This window comes from Plectropomus leopardus, chromosome 9, assembly GCF_026936395.1.
Source record: "Plectropomus leopardus strain MGB_pleo_1.0 chromosome 9, ASM2693639v1, whole genome shotgun sequence".
Classification (NCBI taxonomy): Eukaryota; Metazoa; Chordata; class Actinopteri; order Perciformes; family Serranidae; genus Plectropomus; species Plectropomus leopardus.
The window spans coordinates 11,969,043-11,988,734 of NC_142184.1; the positions used below are offsets into that span (position 1 = coordinate 11,969,043).

The 19,692-nt window shown below is 37.9% G+C and overlaps 2 protein-coding genes across 5 annotated transcripts in view; both read left to right on the forward strand.

The window, feature by feature from the left end:
- LOC121946417 (aquaporin-4) overlaps positions 1–13,931 on the forward strand; it is a 32,069-nt gene extending 18,138 nt beyond the window's left edge. For 3 of the 4 annotated variants that reach the window (XM_042490963.2, XM_088081982.1, XM_088081981.1), the window contains 2 exons: positions 12,044–12,124; positions 12,612–13,931. In XM_042490963.2, the coding sequence (XP_042346897.1) occupies positions 12,044–12,124; positions 12,612–12,827 (297 nt within the window). In that variant the 3' untranslated portion in view covers positions 12,828–13,931. The remainder of the gene's footprint in view (positions 1–12,043; positions 12,125–12,611) is intronic. The other variant, XM_088081983.1, reaches the window with a different exon arrangement.
- A 2,589-nt stretch (positions 13,932–16,520) lies between these two features.
- Positions 16,521–19,037, forward strand: mipb (major intrinsic protein of lens fiber b). Its single transcript, XM_042491823.2, has 4 exons — positions 16,521–17,316; positions 17,607–17,771; positions 17,853–17,933; positions 18,195–19,037. The coding sequence occupies exons 1-4, from the start codon at positions 16,957–16,959 to the stop codon at positions 18,378–18,380; spliced, it is 792 nt and encodes a 263-aa protein (XP_042347757.1). The 5' UTR covers positions 16,521–16,956; the 3' UTR covers positions 18,381–19,037.
- Positions 19,038–19,692: the final 655 nt, after the last annotated feature.

Sequence of the window (19,692 nt, forward strand, 5' to 3'; positions counted from 1 at the left end):
CGGCATGCTATTTTATGAGGTTTTCTGTGGTTTGCAGCAGTTTTTTGGAAATGCCATATTTTGACATTTTTGCCATACTATAGCCTTGCTTTTTTTCTTTCATGTTTTTCAACATGCTATATTATGATGTTTTGGGCTGTTTTTGCAACATCCTTTGCTATGGCGTCTCTCGGCATGCTATTTTATGAGGTTTTCTGTGGTTTGCAGCAGTTTTTTGGAAATGCCATATTTTGACATTTTTGCCATACTATAGCCTTGCTTTTTTCTTTCATGTTTTTCAACATGCTATATTATGATGTTTTTGGGCTGTTTTTGCAACATCCTTTGCTATGGTGTGTTTTGACATGCTATGTTATGAGGTTATATGGGTTTTCAGCAGTTTTTGGAAATGTCATTTTTACTTTTTGCCATACTATAGCCTTGCGTCTTTGGTCATTTTGCAACATGCTATATTATGATGTTTCTTGCTATTTTGCAAAATCCTTTGCTATTGCGTCTCTCTGCATGCTATTTTATGAGGTTTTCTGTGGTTTGCAGCAGTTTTTTTGAAATTTCATATTTTGACATTTTTGCCATACTATAGCCTTGCGTCTTTGGTCATTTTTTCAACATGCTATATCATGATGTTTTTGGCTGTTTTTGCAACATCCTTTGCTATGACGTGTTTCAGCATGCTTTTTCATGAGGTTTTAGGGGGTTTTCAGCAGTTTTTAGGAAAATCATATTTTGACATTTTTGCCATACTATAGCCTTGCTTTTTTCTTTCATGTTTTTCAACATGCTATATTATGATTTTTTTGGATGTTTTTGCAAAATCCTTTGCTATTGCGTTTTTCTGCATGCTATTTTATGAGGTTTTTTGTGGTTTGCAACAGTTTTTTTGAAATTTCATATTTTGACATTTTTGCCATACTATAGCCTTGCGTCTTTGGTCATTTTTTCAACATGGTATATCATGATGTTTTTGGCTGTTTTTGCAACATCCTTTGCTATGACGTGTTTCAGCATGCTTTTTCATGAGGTTTTAGGGGGTTTTCAGCAGTTTTTAGGAAAATCATATTTTGACATTTTTGCCATACTATAGCCTTGCTTTTTTCTTTCATGTTTTTCAACATGCTATATTATGATTTTTTTGGATGTTTTTGCAAAATCCTTTGCTATTGCGTTTTTCTGCATGCTATTTTATGAGGTTTTCTGTGGTTTGCAACAGTTTTTTTGAAATTTCATATTTTGACATTTTTGCCATACTATAGCCTTGCTTCTTTGGTCATTTTTTCAACATGCTATATCATGATGTTTTTGGCTGTTTTTGCAAAATCCTTCGCTATGGCATGTTTCGGCATGCTATTTTATGAGGTTTTCTGTGGTTTGCAGCAGTTTTTTGGAAATGCCATATTTTGACATTTTTGCCATACTATAGCCTTGCTTTTTTTCTTTCATGTTTTTCAACATGCTATATTATGATGTTTTGGGCTGTTTTTGCAACATCCTTTGCTATGGTGTGTTTCGCATGCTATGTTATGAGGTTATATGGGGTTTTCAGCAGTTTTTGAAATGTCATTTTTTACTTTTTTGCCATACTATAGCCTTGCGTCTTTGGTCATTTTTGCAACATGCTATATTATGATGTTTCTTGCTATTTTTGCAAAATCCTTTGCTATTGCGTCTCTCTGCATGCTATTTTATGAGGTTTTCTGTGGTTTGCAGCAGTTTTTTTGAAATTTCATATTTTGACATTTTTGCCATACTATAGCCTTGCTTCTTTGGTCATTTTTTCAACATGCTTTATCATGATGTTTTTGGCTGTTTTTGCAAAATCCTTCGCTATGGCATGTTTCGGCATGCTATTTTATGAGGTTTTCTGTGGTTTGCAGCAGTTTTTTGGAAATGCCATATTTTGACATTTTTGCCATACTATAGCCTTGCTTTTTTTCTTTCATGTTTTTCAACATGCTATATTATGATGTTTTGGGCTGTTTTTGCAACATCCTTTGCTATGGTGTGTTTCGGCATGCTATGTTATGAGGTTATATGGGGTTTTCAGCAGTTTTTTGGAAATGTCATTTTTTACTTTTTTGCCATACTATAGCCTTGCGTCTTTGGTCATTTTTGCAACATGCTATATTATGATGTTTCTTGCTATTTTTGCAAAATCCTTTGCTATTGCGTCTCTCTGCATGCTATTTTATGAGGTTTTCTGTGGTTTGCAGCAGTTTTTTTGAAATTTCATATTTTGACATTTTTGCCATACTATAGCCTTGCTTCTTTGGTCATTTTTTCAACATGCTATATCATGATGTTTTTGGCTGTTTTTGCAAAATCCTTCGCGATGGCATGTTTCGGCATGCTATTTTATGAGGTTTTCTGTGGTTTGCAGCAGTTTTTTGGAAATGCCATATTTTGACATTTTTGCCATACTATAGCCTTGCTTTTTTTCTTTCATGTTTTTCAACATGCTATATTATGATGTTTTGGGCTGTTTTTGCAACATCCTTTGCTATGGTGTGTTTCGGCATGCTATGTTATGAGGTTATATGGGGTTTTCAGCAGTTTTTTGGAAATGTCATTTTTTACTTTTTTGCCATACTATAGCCTTGCGTCTTTTGTCATTTTTGCAACATGCTATATCATGATGTTTTTGGCTGTTTTTGCAACATCCTTTGCTATGACGTGTTTCAGCATGCTTTTTCATGAGGTTTTAGGGGGTTTTCAGCAGTTTTTAGGAAAATCATATTTTGACATTTTTGCCATACTATAGCCTTGCTTTTTTCTTTCATGTTTTTCAACATGCTATATTATGATTTTTTTGGATGTTTTTGCAAAATCCTTTGCTATTGCGTTTTTCTGCATGCTATTTTATGAGGTTTTCTGTGGTTTGCAACAGTTTTTTTGAAATTTCATATTTTGACATTTTTGCCATACTATAGCCTTGCTTCTTTGGTCATTTTTTCAACATGCTTTATCATGATGTTTTTGGCTGTTTTTGCAAAATCCTTTGCTATGGCGTGTTTCGGCATGCTATGTTGTGATGTTATATGGGGTTTTCAGCAGTTTTTTGGAAATGTCATTTTTTACTTTTTTGCCATACTATAGCCTTGCTTTTTTCGGTCATTTTTTCAACATGCTTTATCATGATGTTTTTGGCTGTTTTTGCAACATCCTTTGCTATGGCGTGTTTCGGCATGCTATGTTGTGATGTTATATGGGGTTTTCAGCAGTTTTTTGGAAATGTCATTTTTTACTTTTTTGCCATACTATAGCCTTGCTTTTTTCGGTCATTTTTTCAACATGCTTTATCATGATGTTTTTGGCTGTTTTTGCAACATCCTTTGCTATGGCGTGTCTCGGCATGCTATTTCATGAGGTTTTCTGTGGTTTGCAGTAGTTTTTTGGAAATGTCATATTTTGACATTTTTGCCATACTATAGCCTTGCTTTTTAGGTCATTTTTTTCAACATGCTAAATTATGATGTTTTTAGCTGTTTTTGCAAAATCCTTTGCTATGGCGTGTTTCAGCATGCTATTTTATGAGGTTTTCTGTGGTTTGCAGCAGTTTTTTTGAAATTTCATATTTTGACATTTTTGCCATACTATAGCCTTGCTTCTTTGGTCATTTTTTCAACATGGTATATCATGATGTTTTTGGCTGTTTTTGCAAAATCCTTCGCTATGGCATGTTTCGGCATGCTATTTTATGAGGTTTTCTGTGGTTTGCAGCAGTTTTTTGGAAATGCCATATTTTGACATTTTTGCCATACTATAGCCTTGCTTTTTTTCTTTCATGTTTTTCAACATGCTATATTATGATGTTTTGGGCTGTTTTTGCAACATCCTTTGCTATGGTGTGTTTCGGCATGCTATGTTATGAGGTTCTATGAGGTTTTCAGCAGTATTTTGGAAATGTCATTTTTTAGATTTTGCCATACTATAGCCTTGCTTTTTCAGTTGCTTTTTCTTCCATGCTATAGTATTGCATTTTCGGTCATTTTCCCAGTGTTATTGTATGGTGTTTTTGGACTTTTTTACGACATACTACACTATGATGTGTCTGGACATGCTAAAAGTGTATTTCAGCAATTTTTTTGAGGTCGTATGTTGACATTTTTCACTATACTATACTGTGCCATTGTCCGCTGTATTTTCAACAAGATATATCGTGAAATTTTTGGCTGATTTTCGACATGCTGCACTTTGACATGCTTCAACATGCCATCCTTTCAAGGAGCCTCAGCTCTCCTCTTGAAGAGTCTGTGTCCCCCCTTTACTCATTCTATATAACTGAATTCTACCTCAGTCCTGTGAGACAGAGGCTCATTAAAGAGCTTAGGTGTGTTTTTATTTTCTGTGTGATGGATACTCATCAGTGTTTACTTTCACTGATCACCAGACCAGGAGATTAACCCCCTACCACTCAGGACGGGGGAGCATCTCCAGTCCATCCCCTCTTGGGGAATCCAGAGCAGCTCTTGGATTACCTCTGATATTACCCTCCTTTGGATTTTTGTGAGTTTTTATTTATTCATGGTTGGTCATAGCCAAGCAACAAACTGAAAGTTCGCTTTTGTTGGGCAACCTGTGTCTTCTTTGTTATTCACCATATTCTCAAAAGGATGAACTGCGAACACCCAAGGATGGTAAAAAAAAGGTTAAAACTGCTCGAGGCAGGCTTTAATCACAGATAAAAATATCAAAAGCATAAATCAAAAGCAACAGTTACCTCACTCCCTTTTACAGGAGCTACATATACCGTCTAACACAAGATCTAAGCAATATAAGGCAACACCACCAAAAGCCCCAAAAATCACAAACAGTGATCTGTTGTTCCTCTTCATCTGGAGGTCCGACGCGTCATCACTCTCTCCACTCTCCGTCTCTCGTCATTGACTGGCCCAGGGGTGGCATGTTCGAGTAGAAGCCTTCTCCTGCTGCTTGGAGTGTCATTTTTGGGTAGAAGCTTCTTTCTCCTGCTGCTGGGGAATTTCCACCCCTCTGCCTGTGGTTTCCTGTCACTGATTGCTCAAACGGCTGCTGCTGCTGATTTATGAATATGTTAAACATGCTGATGAGCCACGGAGCGGCTGTTTGCATTTTCATGAAGGGGTTCTGTTTTTACAAAATCCCTTACTATTGCGTGTCTCGGCATGCTATTTTAAGAGGTTTATGGGGTTTTCAGACATTTTTTGGAAATGTCATTTTTTACTTTTTTGCCATACTATAGCCTTGCTTTTTCTGTCATTTTTTCAACATGGTATATTGGGATTTTTTTGGCTGCTTTTGCAACATCCTTTGCTATGGCATGTGTCAGCATGCTATTTTATGACGTGTTTTGTGGTTTTCAGCAGTTTTTTGGAAAATCATATTTTGACATTTTTGCCATACTATAGCCTTGCTTCTTTGGTCATTTTTTCAACATGCTATATTATGATGCTTTTGGCTGTTTTTGCAAAATCCTTTGCTATGGCGTGTTTCGGCATGCTATTTTATGAGGTTATATGGGGTTTTCAGCAGTTTTTTGGAAATGTCATTTTTTACTTTTTTGCCATACTATAGCCTTGCTTTTTTCTGTCATTTTTTCAACATGCTATATTATGATGTTTTTGGCTGTTTTTGCAACATCCTTTGCTATGGCGTGTTTCGGCATGCTATTTCATGAGGTTTTCTGTGGTTTGCAGTAGTTTTTTGGAAATGTCATATTTTGACATTTTTGCCATACTATAGCCTTGCTTCTTTGGTCATTTTTTCAACATGCTAAATTGTGATGTTTTTAGCTGTTTTTGCAAAATCCTTTGCTATGGTGTTTCTCTGCATGCTATTTTATGAGGTTTTCTGTGGTTTGCAGCAGTTTTTTGGAAATGTCATATTTTGACATTTTTGCCATACTATAGCCTTGCTTCTTTGGTCATTTTTTCCAACATGCTAAATTGTGATGTTTTTAGCTGTTTTTGCAAAATCCTTTGCTATGGTGTTTCTCTGCATGCTATTTTATGAGGTTTTCTGTGGTTTGCAGCAGTTTTTTGGAAATGCCATATTTTGACATTTTTGCCATACTATAGCCTTGCTTTTTTTCTACCATGTTTTTCAACATGCTATATTATGATGTTTTTGGCTGTTTTTGCAACATCCTTTGCTATGGCGTCTCTCGGCATGCTATTTTATGAGGTTTTCTGTGGTTTGCAGCAGTTTTTTTGAAATTTCATATTTTGACATTTTTGCCATACTATAGCCTTGCTTCTTCGGTCATTTTTTCAACATGCTATATCATGATGTTTTTGGCTGTTTTTGCAAAATCCTTCGCTATGGCATGTTTCGGCATGCTATTTCATGAGGTTTTCTGTGGTTTGCAGCAGTTTTTTTGAAATTTCATATTTTGACATTTTTGCCATACTATAGCCTTGCTTTTTTCGGTCATTTTTTCAACATGCTTTATCATGATGTTTTTGGCTGTTTTTGCAACATCCTTTGCTATGGCATGTTTCGGCATGCTATTTCATGAGGTTTTCTGTGGTTTGCAGTAGTTTTTTGGAAATGTCATATTTTGACATTTTTGCCATACTATAGCCTTGCTTCTTTGGTCATTTTTTCCAACATGCTAAATTGTGATGTTTTTAGCTGTTTTTGCAAAATCCTTTGCTATGGTGTTTCTCTGCATGCTATTTTATGAGGTTTTCTGTGGTTTGCAGCAGTTTTTTGGAAATGCCATATTTTGACATTTTTGCCATACTATAGCCTTGCTTTTTTTCTACCATGTTTTTCAACATGCTATATTATGATGTTTTTGGCTGTTTTTGCAACATCCTTTGCTATGGCGTCTCTCGGCATGCTATTTTATGAGGTTTTCTGTGGTTTGCAGCAGTTTTTTTGAAATTTCATATTTTGACATTTTTGCCATACTATAGCCTTGCTTCTTCGGTCATTTTTTCAACATGCTATATCATGATGTTTTTGGCTGTTTTTGCAAAATCCTTCGCTATGGCATGTTTCGGCATGCTATTTTGTGAGGTTTTCTGTGGTTTGCAGCAGTTTTTTGGAAATGTCATATTTTGACATTTTTGCCATACTATAGCCTTGCTTTTTTCTGTCATGTTTTTCAACATGCTATATTATGATGTTTTTGGCTGTTTTTGCAACATCCTTTGCTATGGCGTGTTTCGGCATGCTATGTTATGAGGTTTTCTGTGGTTTGCAGCAGTTTTTAGGAAATGTCATATTTTGACACTTTTGCCATACTATAGCCTTGCTTTTTTTCTTTCATGTTTTTCAACATGCTATATTATGATGTTTTTGGCTATTTTTGCAAAATCATTTGCTATGGCGTGTCTCGGCATGCTATTTTATGAGGTTTTCTGTGGTTTGCAGCAGTTTTTTTGAAATTTCATATTTTGACATTTTTGCCATACTATAGCCTTGCTTCTTTGGTCATTTTTTCAACATGCTTTATCATGATGTTTTTGGCTGTTTTTGCAAAATCCTTTGCTATGGCGTGTTTCGGCATGCTATTTTATGAGGTTATATGGGGTTTTCAGCAGTTTTTTGGAAATGTCATATTTTGACATTTTTGCCATACTATAGCCTTGCTTTTTTTCTTTCATGTTTTTCAACATGCTATATTATCATGTTTTTGGCTATTTTTGCAAAATCATTTGCTATGGCGTGTCTCGGCATGCTATTTTATGAGGTTTTCTGTGGTTTGCAGTAGTTTTTTGGAAATGTCATATTTTGACATTTCTGCCATACTATAGCCTTGCTTTTTCGGTCATTTTTGCAACATGCTATATTATGATGTTTCTTGCTATTTTTGCAAAATCCTTTGCTATTGCGTCTCTCGGCATGCTATTTTATGAGGTTTTCTGTGGTTTGCAACAGTTTTTTTGAAATTTCATATTTTGACATTTTTGCCATACTATAGCCTTGCTTCTTTGGTCATTTTTTCAACATGCTATATTATGATTTTTTTGGATGTTTTTGCAAAATCCTTTGCTATTGCATTTCTCTGCATGCTATTTTATGAGGTTTTTTGTGGTTTGCAGCAGTTTTTTGGAAGTGTCATATTTTGACATTTTTGCCATACTATAGCCTTGCTTCTTTGGTCATTTTTTCAACATGCTATATCATGATGTTTTTGGCTGTTTTTGCAACATCCTTTGCTATGGCGTGTTTCGGCATGCTATTTCATGAGGTTTTCTGTGGTTTGCAGCAGTTTTTTGGAAATGTCATATTTTGACATTTTTGCCATACTATAGCCTTGCTTTTTTTCTTTCATGTTTTTCAACATGCTATATTATGATGTTTTTGGCTGTTTTTGCAACATCCTTTGCTATGGCGTGTTTCGGCATGCTATGTTATGAGGTTTTCTGTGGTTTGCAGCAGTTTTTAGGAAATGTCATATTTTGACACTTTTGCCATACTATAGCCTTGCTTTTTTTCTTTCATGTTTTTCAACATGCTATATTATCATGTTTTTGGCTATTTTTGCAAAATCATTTGCTATGGCGTGTCTCGGCATGCTATTTTATGAGGTTTTCTGTGGTTTGCAGTAGTTTTTTTGAAATTTCATATTTTGACATTTTTGCCATACTATAGCCTTGCTTTTTCGGTCATTTTTGCAACATGCTATATTATGATGTTTCTTGCTATTTTTGCAAAATCCTTTGCTATTGCGTCTCTCGGCATGCTATTTTATGAGGTTTTCTGTGGTTTGCAACAGTTTTTTTGAAATTTCATATTTTGACATTTTTGCCATACTATAGCCTTGCTTCTCTGGTCATTTTTTCAACATGCTATATTATGATGTTTTTGGCTGTTTTTGCAAAATCCTTCGCTATGGCGTGTTTCGGCATGCTATTTTATGAGGTTTTCTGTGGTTTGCAGCAGTTTTTTGGAAATGCCATATTTTGACATTTTTGCCATACTATAGCCTTGCTTTTTTTCTTTCATGTTTTTCAACATGGTATATTATGATGTTTTTGGCTGTTTTTGCAACATCCTTTGCTATGGCGTGTTTCGGCATGCTATGTTATGAGGTTATATGGGGTTTTCAGCAGTTTTTTGGAAATGTCATTTTTTACTTTTTTGCCATACTATAGCCTTGCTTTTTTCTGTCATTTTTTCAACATGCTTTATCATGATGTTTTTGGCTGTTTTTGCAACATCCTTTGCTATGGCGTCTCTCCGTACGCTATTTCATGAGGTTTTCTGTGGTTTGCAGTAGTTTTTTGGAAATGTCATATTTTGACATTTTTGCCATACTATAGCCTTCCTTTTTAGGTCATTTTTTTCAACATGCTAAATTATGATGTTTTTAGCTGTTTTTGCAAAATCCTTTGCTATGGCGTGTTTCGGCATGCTATTTCATGAGGTTTTCTGTGGTTTGCAGTAGTTTTTTGGAAATGTCATATTTTGACATTTTTGCCATACTATAGCCTTGCTTCTTTGGTCATTTTTTCAACATGCTTTATCATGATGTTTTTGGCTGTTTTTGCAAAATCCTTTGCTATGGCGTGTTTCGGCATGCTATTTTATGAGGTTATATGGGGTTTTCAGCAGTTTTTTGGAAATGTCATTTTTTGCTTTTTTGCCATACTATAGCCTTGCTTTTTTCGGTCATTTTTTCAACATGCTTTATCATGATGTTTTTGGCTGTTTTTGCAACATCCTTTGCTATGGCATGTTTCGGCACGCTATTTCATGAGGTTTTCTGTGGTTTGCAGTAGTTTTTTGGAAATGTCATTTTTTTACGGTTTTGCCATACTATAGCCTTGCTTTTTTTCTGTCATTTTTTCAACATGCCATATCATGATGTTTTTGGCTGTTTTTGCAAAATCCTTTGCTATTGCGTTTTTCTGCATGTTATTTTATGAGGTTTTCTGTGGTTTGCAACAGTTTTTTTGAAATTTCATATTTTGACATTTTTGCCATACTATAGCCTTGCTTCTTTGGTCATTTTTTCAACATGCTATATTATGATTTTTTTGGATGTTTTTGCAAAATCCTTTGCTATTGCATTTCTCTGCATGCGATTTTATGAGGTTTTTTGTGGTTTGCAGCAGTTTTTTGGAAGTGTCATATTTTGACATTTTTGCCATACTATAGCCTTGCGTCTTTGGTCATTTTTTCAACATGCTATATCATGATGTTTTTGGCTGTTTTTGCAACATCCTTTGCTATGGTGTCTCTCCGCACGCTATTTCATGAGGTTTTCTGTGGTTTGCAGCAGTTTTTTGGAAATGTCATATTTTGACATTTTTGTCATACTATAGCCTTGCTTTTTAGGTCATTTTTTTCAACATGCTTTATTATGGTGTTTTTGGCTTTTTTTGCAAAATCCTTTGCTATGGCGTGTCTCGGCATGCTATTTTATGAGCTTTTATGTCGTTTTCAGTAGAAATTTGGAAATGTCATATTTTGGCATTTTTGCCATACTATAGCCTTGCTTTTTAGGTCATTTTTTTCAACATGCTATATTACGATGTTTTTAAGCTGTTTTTGCAACATCCTTTGCTATGGCGTTTCTCGGCATGCTATTTCATGAGGTTTTCTGTGGTCTGCAGCAGTTTTTTGGAAATGTCATATTTTGACATTTTTGCCATACTATAGCCTTGCTTTTTTCTGTCATGTTTTTCAACATGCTATATTACGATGTTTTTAAGCTGTTTTTGCAACATCCTTTGCTATGGCATCTCTCCGCATGTTATTTCATGAGATTTTCTGTGGTTTGCAGCAGTTTTTTGGAAATGTCATATTTTGACATTTTTGCCATACTATAGCCTTGCTTTTTGGTCATTTTTTCAACATGCTGTATTATGATGTTTTTTGGCTGTTTTTGCAAAATCCTTTGCTATGACGTGTTTTGGTATGCTATTTTATGAGGTTTTATTGGGTTTTCAGCAGTTTTTTGGAAATGTCGGTGAAATATGGTGTCCTTGGTCCTTTGCAAATTTCTATGCTATGGGATGTTTTGGCAGACAATTCTAGGCAGTTTCCAGCTGTTTTTGGGACATGTCAAAGTTTGACATTTTTTGCCATACTGTAGTATTGCCTGATCGGTCATTTTTTCGACATTCCAAATTATGGTGCTTTTACTTTTTTTTTTTTTTTTAGAAATTTCTATGCTATGTTTTTTTTGCAGGCTATTCTAGGCAGTTTCCAGCTGTTCTTTGGACATGCAATCTTGACATTTTTTGCCATACTATAGTATTGCATTTTCTGTCATTTTCCCAACATTCCCCATGCATATTTTTGGCCCTTTTTGCAAATCTCTATGCTATGGCATGTTTTGACAGGCTATTCTAGGTGCTTTCCAGCTGTTTTTGTGCCATGTCAAATTTTTACGTTTTTCGCCATATTATAGTATTGCCTTTTCGGTCAATTTTTCGACATCCCAAATTATTTAGTTTTTGGCATTTTTTGTGACTTTCTTTGCTGTGGCGTGTCTCAACAGTCTATTTTAGGCAGTTTCCAGCTGTTTTTGTGACATGTCAAATTTTGACATTTTTCGCCATACTATAGTATTGCATTTTCTGTCATTTGTTTTCGACATCCCAAATTATGGTGTTTTTGGCCCTCTATACAAATTTCTATGCTATGGGGTGTTTCGGCAGGGTACATACAAAACTGTAAGTTTTTTTTCTTTTACAATGTTCTTCATGAAATAGTATATTACTACGTTTTCTATGTTTTTTTAAAATAAAATACTATATTATTACAATTTTAGTGATGTAACTGGGTACCATGAAAGGCTATTAAGTGAAGACAAAGATACCTTGCAAAATTATTTGATTATTTCCAGCTAATAAGCTAGAACTTCATTTACCTTTCTGCATATAATTAAATTAATTATTTGCTATACAGAAGTCTGGAAAAGATGATGATTCACATGGAATATGGTAAACAAATAAGAGTTTAAATACAGAATAACTTGAAAAGCAAATCTATATAGATTTCTCATCTTCCCTTGATAACTAGTTGTAAAGTGTGTGCTTGTGTTGTTTTTTGCATATTTTAAACAACAATATGCGCACGCGCGCGCGTGTGTGTGTGTTTTCAGGCACGGTTCTCTGGTGCTAGTATGAATCCTGCACGTTCTCTGGGTCCCGCCATCATTACGGGCTTCTGGGAAAACCACTGGGTGAGAGAGAGAGAGATGTGAAATCCAAATCTTTCTTCATGGATTTTAACAATGCTGTTTATGTTTGAGGTCCACTAATGGTCAGCGTAACAACATAGCAATAATATTCACTGACTAATCCAAATCAATTAATATTTGATATTGATTGAAAAAAATTGTATTGCAGAAGTACTGATATTCTTTCTTTTTCCATCAATCATCTCATGACCTCTCATATGTATTTTATGACCCTTTGGGGGGTCATTTAAAAACTTTAAATCAAGACTTTAAATCTAGCTTCACATTGAGCAGCAACAGCAGTCTAACAGTATCTAATAATGTTATGCATAATATGTCAGTCACAGCATTTTGAGACTTTTATAGTTGCCAATACTTGTGTACTTGTCACTTTGAAAGAAACTTTTACCTGTTTCATTCTCCATATAGAGTAATCATAGTGTCGAAAATGTCCCTTAAATCTCATTATAACCTGTTTCATTTTTTTTAGGTTTATTGGATCGGACCAGTGATTGGTGCCATACTTGCTGGGGGGTCCCATGAGTTTTTCTTTGCACGCAGCGCTTCTCGGCAGAAGCTGGTGGCCTGTCTGACCTGTAAGGACATCGGGATTGTGGAGACGGCCAGCATGACGGGATCGTCTCTGTCCACGGTCACACAGAATGCCATGAGAGCCAAGCAGGCCAGCAAACAAGAAAACAACTGAGGACACATGAAAGAAAAACAACACATTAAAACACATTCTGCAGTATTACAGTGATTCTTATAAACGTGCTTAGTGTGCAGCTCGTCTGTCAGGTTTGTGCAGTGACTCCAAATCATTCAAGGGAGGCGAAAACGATCTCATGGGAAAATAGGTGTCGGGGTTTATCCATTATTTAGTGTTACTTTTGAGTTGGAAAGCACTTTATAAAGAATTACTGTATTGTGATAGAAAAATACTAAAATCCTTTACTTAAGTGGAAGTAGTAACACCTTATGAAGTTTTAATTGACATACTGATGGTTTGATCCTCGGCTCCTCCTGTTGAACTGTCTTAGAAAGACACTGAGCTCCCAAAATACATCTTAATGTAATTAATCTGGTGGATCCTTTCTGTATGTCAGAATTTGTCGTTATCATTACCCAGAACATCAGATTAAGTATTTAAATGTTTTGTCTGACCAACAGTCTAAAATTCAATGAATTCAGTTTACAGTTATATAAAACAAACAACAACAAAAAACAAGCAAGTCATCATTGCTGAGAGCTGGAATCAATTAATGTTCAACATTTTTGGTTAAAATACAATTTATAAATTATCCAAATAGTTGTACATTAGTTGTCTGAAGAGTGTGATTTACCTCAAATTGGAGATACAGATTTTACACCCAGTGAAATATACTGTATCTCTGGTGTTGGAGGACTGCTCCACTTCAGATACTGTCCAAATGTCAGTCTGTCACTGAGCTGAAACAAAGTAAATATTCTGTTAAAACAAGACTTCTAGACCTAAACAGCCATTTTTTATGAGTCAGTGTAAAATCAAAGGAAAACTAATTAAAACAGACATATTTAGTGAAAGAGTATTATTTCAATATTTCCCTATAAAGCAAAGTGGAAAAGACCCAGAAGGTGACGCGTTACGAGCACATTCTGGGTAAAATGACTCATTCCTTGATGTTTTTGTTGCACATGAGAAAGCTGTATTTTTAATGTGACCTTTTAGGTCTTGGTCGGCTGTCATTAGTGCATGTGAAGGTGTAGCCAATAGTGTGAGATTCAGCATTGTCACTTTCAAATTTGCACATCATTAAAATGTATAATGGAAGCTCATTGAATCCTTGCTGAAAAACAGCCTCATGTGTGCCATTTTCATTTTCATCTCGTGTCTGTGAATGCTTTGAAATGCTAAAGAGGTCCTTTCCCTGCACTGTGGGTTCAATGATACTCTCAATCAGTCCAACGTCTCTCTCATGTCTGTGGCTGTTAGCGGCCGTCGCCTCTCAGGCCTCCTATTCACAATCAAATGGGCCTTCATACCTGTAATGGCTCTAAAGAAAGAAGACAGTTTGTTATATGATGGATATAATAAGGGTGTGAGAGACAATACTTTTTTGTTTTCGTGTAATCCTTCCACATATGTGTGTTGTTGCCTCTTTTCTCTTGTCTCAAGATGTAAATTTGGTATTTTTCGACCTGAACTCTATTCCCATGTGTCTGTGCCTAAGTGACAAATGGAAATGACAATTTTTTGATCTTGGTCCAGATTTTGGTGAGAGGACTACAGCTGGGACACAGGCTGCAATATTACCACTTGTGGCGTGTGTGCACCTTCAATTTATGCCAACTAACAATAATAATAAAAATGTATAAAGGACTTAAAAAAATGCTTTGACAAACAAAACAAAGCAGAAGTAAGAAGGGTTTCTTGCAGTGGGAATTTAACTATAGGAACCAAACAATAATACTGAACAAAGGTCAGACAAAAATTAGAATTAAACAAGAGATGACAGGCAAAAATATATTAGCAAGAAGACGCATGTTAATGAGAAAAAGAGATAAATACAATTTTTTAAAAAAGAAAAAGGAAAAAGAAAAAAAACATACCAACTGATCCTGTCAGTGGGAAAACAAGTTATTTTAGTGAATGTAAATTAAAGATGTTAACATGCCAAGTGTATGCGTACAGCCAGTTTCGTCGCTGCTGGCTGCAGTGCTTACGCTCAGTAATGGACCAATATTAAAAATGGTTGTTTCCATTAGTCACGTAGAAACATGAAAACAATTAAAATATGGTTTACATGTAATAATTACACACACACACACACACACACACACACACACACACACACACATATATGTAACCTTTAGTGATATATAGACATATGTCTTAATTTTGTGACAATGATCTCTTTTATAATTTTGATGAACTGAAATTAATATAATATAAAGTACATTTATTATGTATAATTATTCATAATTGAGGTACATATATTTTACACTATTTTCTGGATATGACAGCAAGTCTAAAATAAGACCATGTTAGCGTCAGTATCACTACAGCAGTGTAATTTAAATACACACACGTACGTAAACTATTTACACACACACAACGTTCACAATAGCTATAACTGCTGCAGTGCTGCCAGCATTTTGCATTGTGTGTGTTCTTTCTAACATGTATAAAAGGGAGTCAAAACAGCAAGCTCAGCACTCTGCATTCATCACTCTCTCACCCTCCCTCCTCACCCCCCCAACAGTGATGGCTCTCGACTGGTCAGCGCGATGCCCCCGGTGCCGTCAGTAACCCCACGTCCCCCCACACATCCCTGCTGCCCTGCTGCACCTCTCCCTTTGCCCCAGCTCCACACACACGCAGAACTTTCAGGGCTTTAGTCGTACATCCTCCCGCAACAAACACACACTCTCACATAATGCCGAGCACCTCCTAGAAGCCGCAACAGAACACACAATCCGCTGTGTTGTGCGAATTATTGTTGGGTTGCTGCTTGATGTTGTTCCTCATTTTCTCAGTTTTCCCCCTCCATTGTTTTTTCCATCTTCTGCTGTCTCTGCTACGTTGCCGTCGGCTGTGGAGCAGCCACAGTGACGGCTCTGAGCTCGGAGGCAATGTCAAGTTCACGTCTTAGTGTTCACAATCACAGGCCTCAGCAATGACCGCTGACACTTCCCTCCATTTAAAGATGACTAGTTATCATCCAGAAGCAATAAATGCCGAACTTAACCTTTGCAAATTTAAGAAAATGCTTTGTTGTCCATTGCTTCTGTGTTTTAGTTTAATATGTATTTTTGTCTCCGTCCATACGTGGCCCACATGCTGCGTTCAGACAATGGTTTCACAGGGTCAGGCATTTCAGTGTATGGGTCAGTTCAGCACTGTTAGCTTTGGGCACTTCCGTCCGGGGCCCCAACTGTATTATCTGCACGTGTGTATATGTGTATGTGTGTGTGCATGCATGTGTGTGTTTTCTGTCCTTGTCCATCAGCATTTGTGTCCCCTGATTATGACAGTTATGATATGTCAACAGATGACATATGCCCCAAAGAAAACTTTCTCCCTGCAGCTCCAGCTGCTCTTCACTGTGGCTGTTCTTCCAAGTGTCCAACTCCCCCCTGAATATAAGACGCAAATCTTCCAGTTGTCTCTTTATCCGAAATGTCTCCCAGTAAATGCTTTTCACAGATTTCCAATCATTCTCGCTTTATCTGTTTCTCTTCTCGGGTACACTGCCGCTCTTTTGGTTCTGTTAAAGGGGGGCGACAGAGGGGTTAAGTTTGTTTGATTTAGGATGTCCAGCACTGCCGCCCCCCGCCCTTGGCCCTACAGGGGGATTATGGCGTCACCTGGGGCCCCTGGGGGGGTATTATAAAGCCCCTGTCTGGCCCTCTCCCCTCCGTCAGAGAGGCTAAAAGGTCCACCGGACACTCTGTCTATCCCCGTCTCTACTTTAGAAACACCCCTTTAGCATTGATGCCCACCTCCTCTTGACAACTCATCTCACCTGAGATCTCCACCCACACTCCCACACTATCTCACACCTATGTCTTTGCGACAGGTGGATAGAGGTGGCAAGCAGCTGAGTTGACTTTACCAACCCAGTTCACGGCTTGGTAAAGATCCGTTGAGTGGATTCGTCCGTTGACGTCCTGAAATCCTGTTTCGTCTTTGAGCTGACTCTCTGATTGTTTTCCGTCGGCTGAGTTAGCTGACTACGAAAGGGAGATCCTTTTTTGTTATTTTTGGCATCTGAAGAGGACCGGAAAGGTTACCTTTTCTAGATTTATTCCTAAAGAATCTTCATCTGGTGGAGAGCCTCAAGTGAACAGTCACCATGTGGGAGTTCCGGTCCATGAATTTTTGGCGGGCGGTCTTCGCAGAGTTCTTCGGGACCATGTTCTTTGTATTTTTCGGCATGGGTGCCGCCCTGCGCTGGACCACCGGGCCTCATCATGTCCTCCATGTGGCCCTGTGCTTCGGGCTGGCAGCTGCCACTCTAATCCAGTCCATCGGCCACATCAGCGGCGGCCACATCAACCCTGCCGTCACGTTCGCCTACCTTGTTGGCTCACAGATGTCTCTTTTCCGTGCCATTTTCTACATGGCTGCCCAGTGCCTGGGTGCTGTAGCCGGGGCTGCTGTGCTGTACGGGGTCACACCCGGCAACATGAGGGGCAACATGGCTATGAACACGGTAAGGACCCGTCATGGATGTTTAAGGAAACAAGGACACAGATGATGGGAGCAGTGAGGTAGAAGTTTTTCCATTGATGGAGCACATGGTGAACATTTTAGAGTTTTAGGTTTAGGCCATCTATTGAAACAATGGATTCAAATACAAAAAAACAAAATACAGTATGCCTAATTATTTCCAATAACTTGTAGTTTTTCTGAATAAAAGGAAAAGTAGTTTGTGTTCAATATAGCTTGAAGATTTTTTTGACTTGCGCAAAAAAATGTTTTTGTTCATTTGTGTACCTGCAGCTGCAGCCGGGCATCAGTCTGGGAATGGCCACCACAGTGGAGGTTTTCCTCACCATGCAGCTTGTGGTGTGCATCTTTGCCGTGACTGATGAGAGGAGGAATGGACGCCTGGGATCTGCCGCCCTATCCATCGGCTTCTCCGTCACCATTGGACACCTCATGGGGGTGAGACACTTGGAAACACATATTCAAGTGACAATTAAAAAACTTAAAACACAATGCAGTAACAAGTGTCTTGTGTTTTAGATGTACTACACCGGTGCTGGAATGAATCCTGCCAGGTCCTTCGCCCCTGCCGTGCTCTTCAGAAACTTCATCAACCACTGGGTAAGACCTGCAGTCACACTAGTTAAGTTTTTTTACTTGCACATTTAGATCTAAAAAAAACAACAGAAAAAAAGAGTTATAAAAGAGTTCATGTGTGCAGGCGAGACAGAAACCCTCAATAGGATTTTCCAGGGACCTTAACTAAAGAAAAGAATAAAAGATACAAACATTTGAAAATACAACATAACGCAATCACTGATGACATTGATCTGATGTTATCAATGACAGAAGCATGTGTTAAGTGATGTTTTTTGCTGGCAGGTGTACTGGGTTGGCCCCATGATAGGAGGTGCAATGGGCGCCCTCCTGTACGATTTCATGCTGTTTCCACGCATGAGAGGTCTGTCCGAGCGCCTGGCCACACTGAAGGGCAGCCGGCCCCCCGAGAGCGAGACCCAGCAGGACACCCGCGGGGAGCCCATCGAGCTCAAGACGCAAGCCCTATAAACCTGCCCCTGCCCCCTTCTCCGACTGGGGCCAAGGGATGAGGGACAAGGCCCTGAGCTACGCCGACCCCACCTCCACTGCCGCCCCACCACCCACCATGCCTCCACAAACACAGCACAAGACTAACCCAAATACTCACATCTAGACTAACACATGATCATTTTTTTCCACTGTAAAAACAGAAAAAGGTTCACAACCTTCAACCTCAACACACAACAAGACTCCTCTTCCCTCCCAGTCCTCACTCTGTATTCTGAACTGGACATGTTTTTGATAAATGGTGACCAGAGCTGGAACCAGCCTCGTCTCTGCCTCGCCGACCCGCCTGCTTCCTCCTCTCAGCCGGGCGCTTATCTGCGACCCAGAGGAAACCCTGAAATTGAGCAGACATGTTGAGGTGTTCAGGGGGAGGGGGGAGGGTAGGATGAGGGTGAGGCGGGGATGTGGGTATGATATGAGAAGGGTATGAGGGTATGGGGCAGGTGAGGGTGGAGTAAAGGGGTAGAGGTTGGGGTTTGGGTAGGATAGAGAGGGCAAAACTCTGGGTTTGTGGTCGTTTCAAGTTGGGTTAGACCAGTGAAGATGGGCATGCTTTTCATTATTCATCTGAATTTATCTCCATTTTTAGTTTTTTTTTTCATTTCGTTTTCTGCACTTCAGACACAAGACGTGGATGTATGATACCATTAGATTTTACCAGGGTTTCACTATTTTCAATCACTACATTTTATCTGTGGGTTTGTGTTCGTGTGTGTGTGTGTGTGCGCGCAAGTGTGTGCGTGAGAGTGAGCGTGTGTGCATGTGCGTGCGCCTGCCCGTGTGCGTATGAGTGTGTTTGCAAGTGAGTGTGTATATGTGTGTATGTGTGATCAAGATTGCCGATACAGTACTTTTTATTTCGTTTTTATTTTCATTACCGCTCTCCTGTTTCGTACCATTAACTGTGTTTCATTTTGTCATCAATTTTTAAGACATGATCATTTCTCCTCCCCTCACTGTGGTATTTGCTATGATATTCATTTTTACATAAACCATCTGCTTTTTTTGTTCTGAACCAGCGCAATCCAAAGGAAATGTTGTATCCCAGACTTTGATAGTAGGTCTGTTCACTGCAGATCGGCTGTGCAAGCTTTACATTGAGTCTCCTTTTATTATTTGATCCTTACTGGGAGCACAAGGCGTTTCAATAAACATTTCAATGATAATAAACATAAAAACTTGCTCATTTTTGTTCCTTTAAAAGTAACATTTTGTTGAGTTACTGCAAACATGGAAGAAAAATCTAATCTACAATAAATAGCTTTGGCCAGAA

What these genes read in the sequence shown, in the direction of transcription:
- mipb (XM_042491823.2), top strand. Translation starts at nt 16,957, where the DNA reads ATGTGGGAGTTCCGGTCCATGAATTTTTGGCGGGCGGTCTTCGCAGAG. An exon ending in GCAACATGGCTATGAACACG is followed by an intron (nt 17,317 to 17,606) that starts GTAAGGACCCGT and finishes GTGTACCTGCAG; the next exon opens with CTGCAGCCGGGCATCAGTCT. An exon ending in CCATTGGACACCTCATGGGG is followed by an intron (nt 17,772 to 17,852) that starts GTGAGACACTTG and finishes CTTGTGTTTTAG; the next exon opens with ATGTACTACACCGGTGCTGG.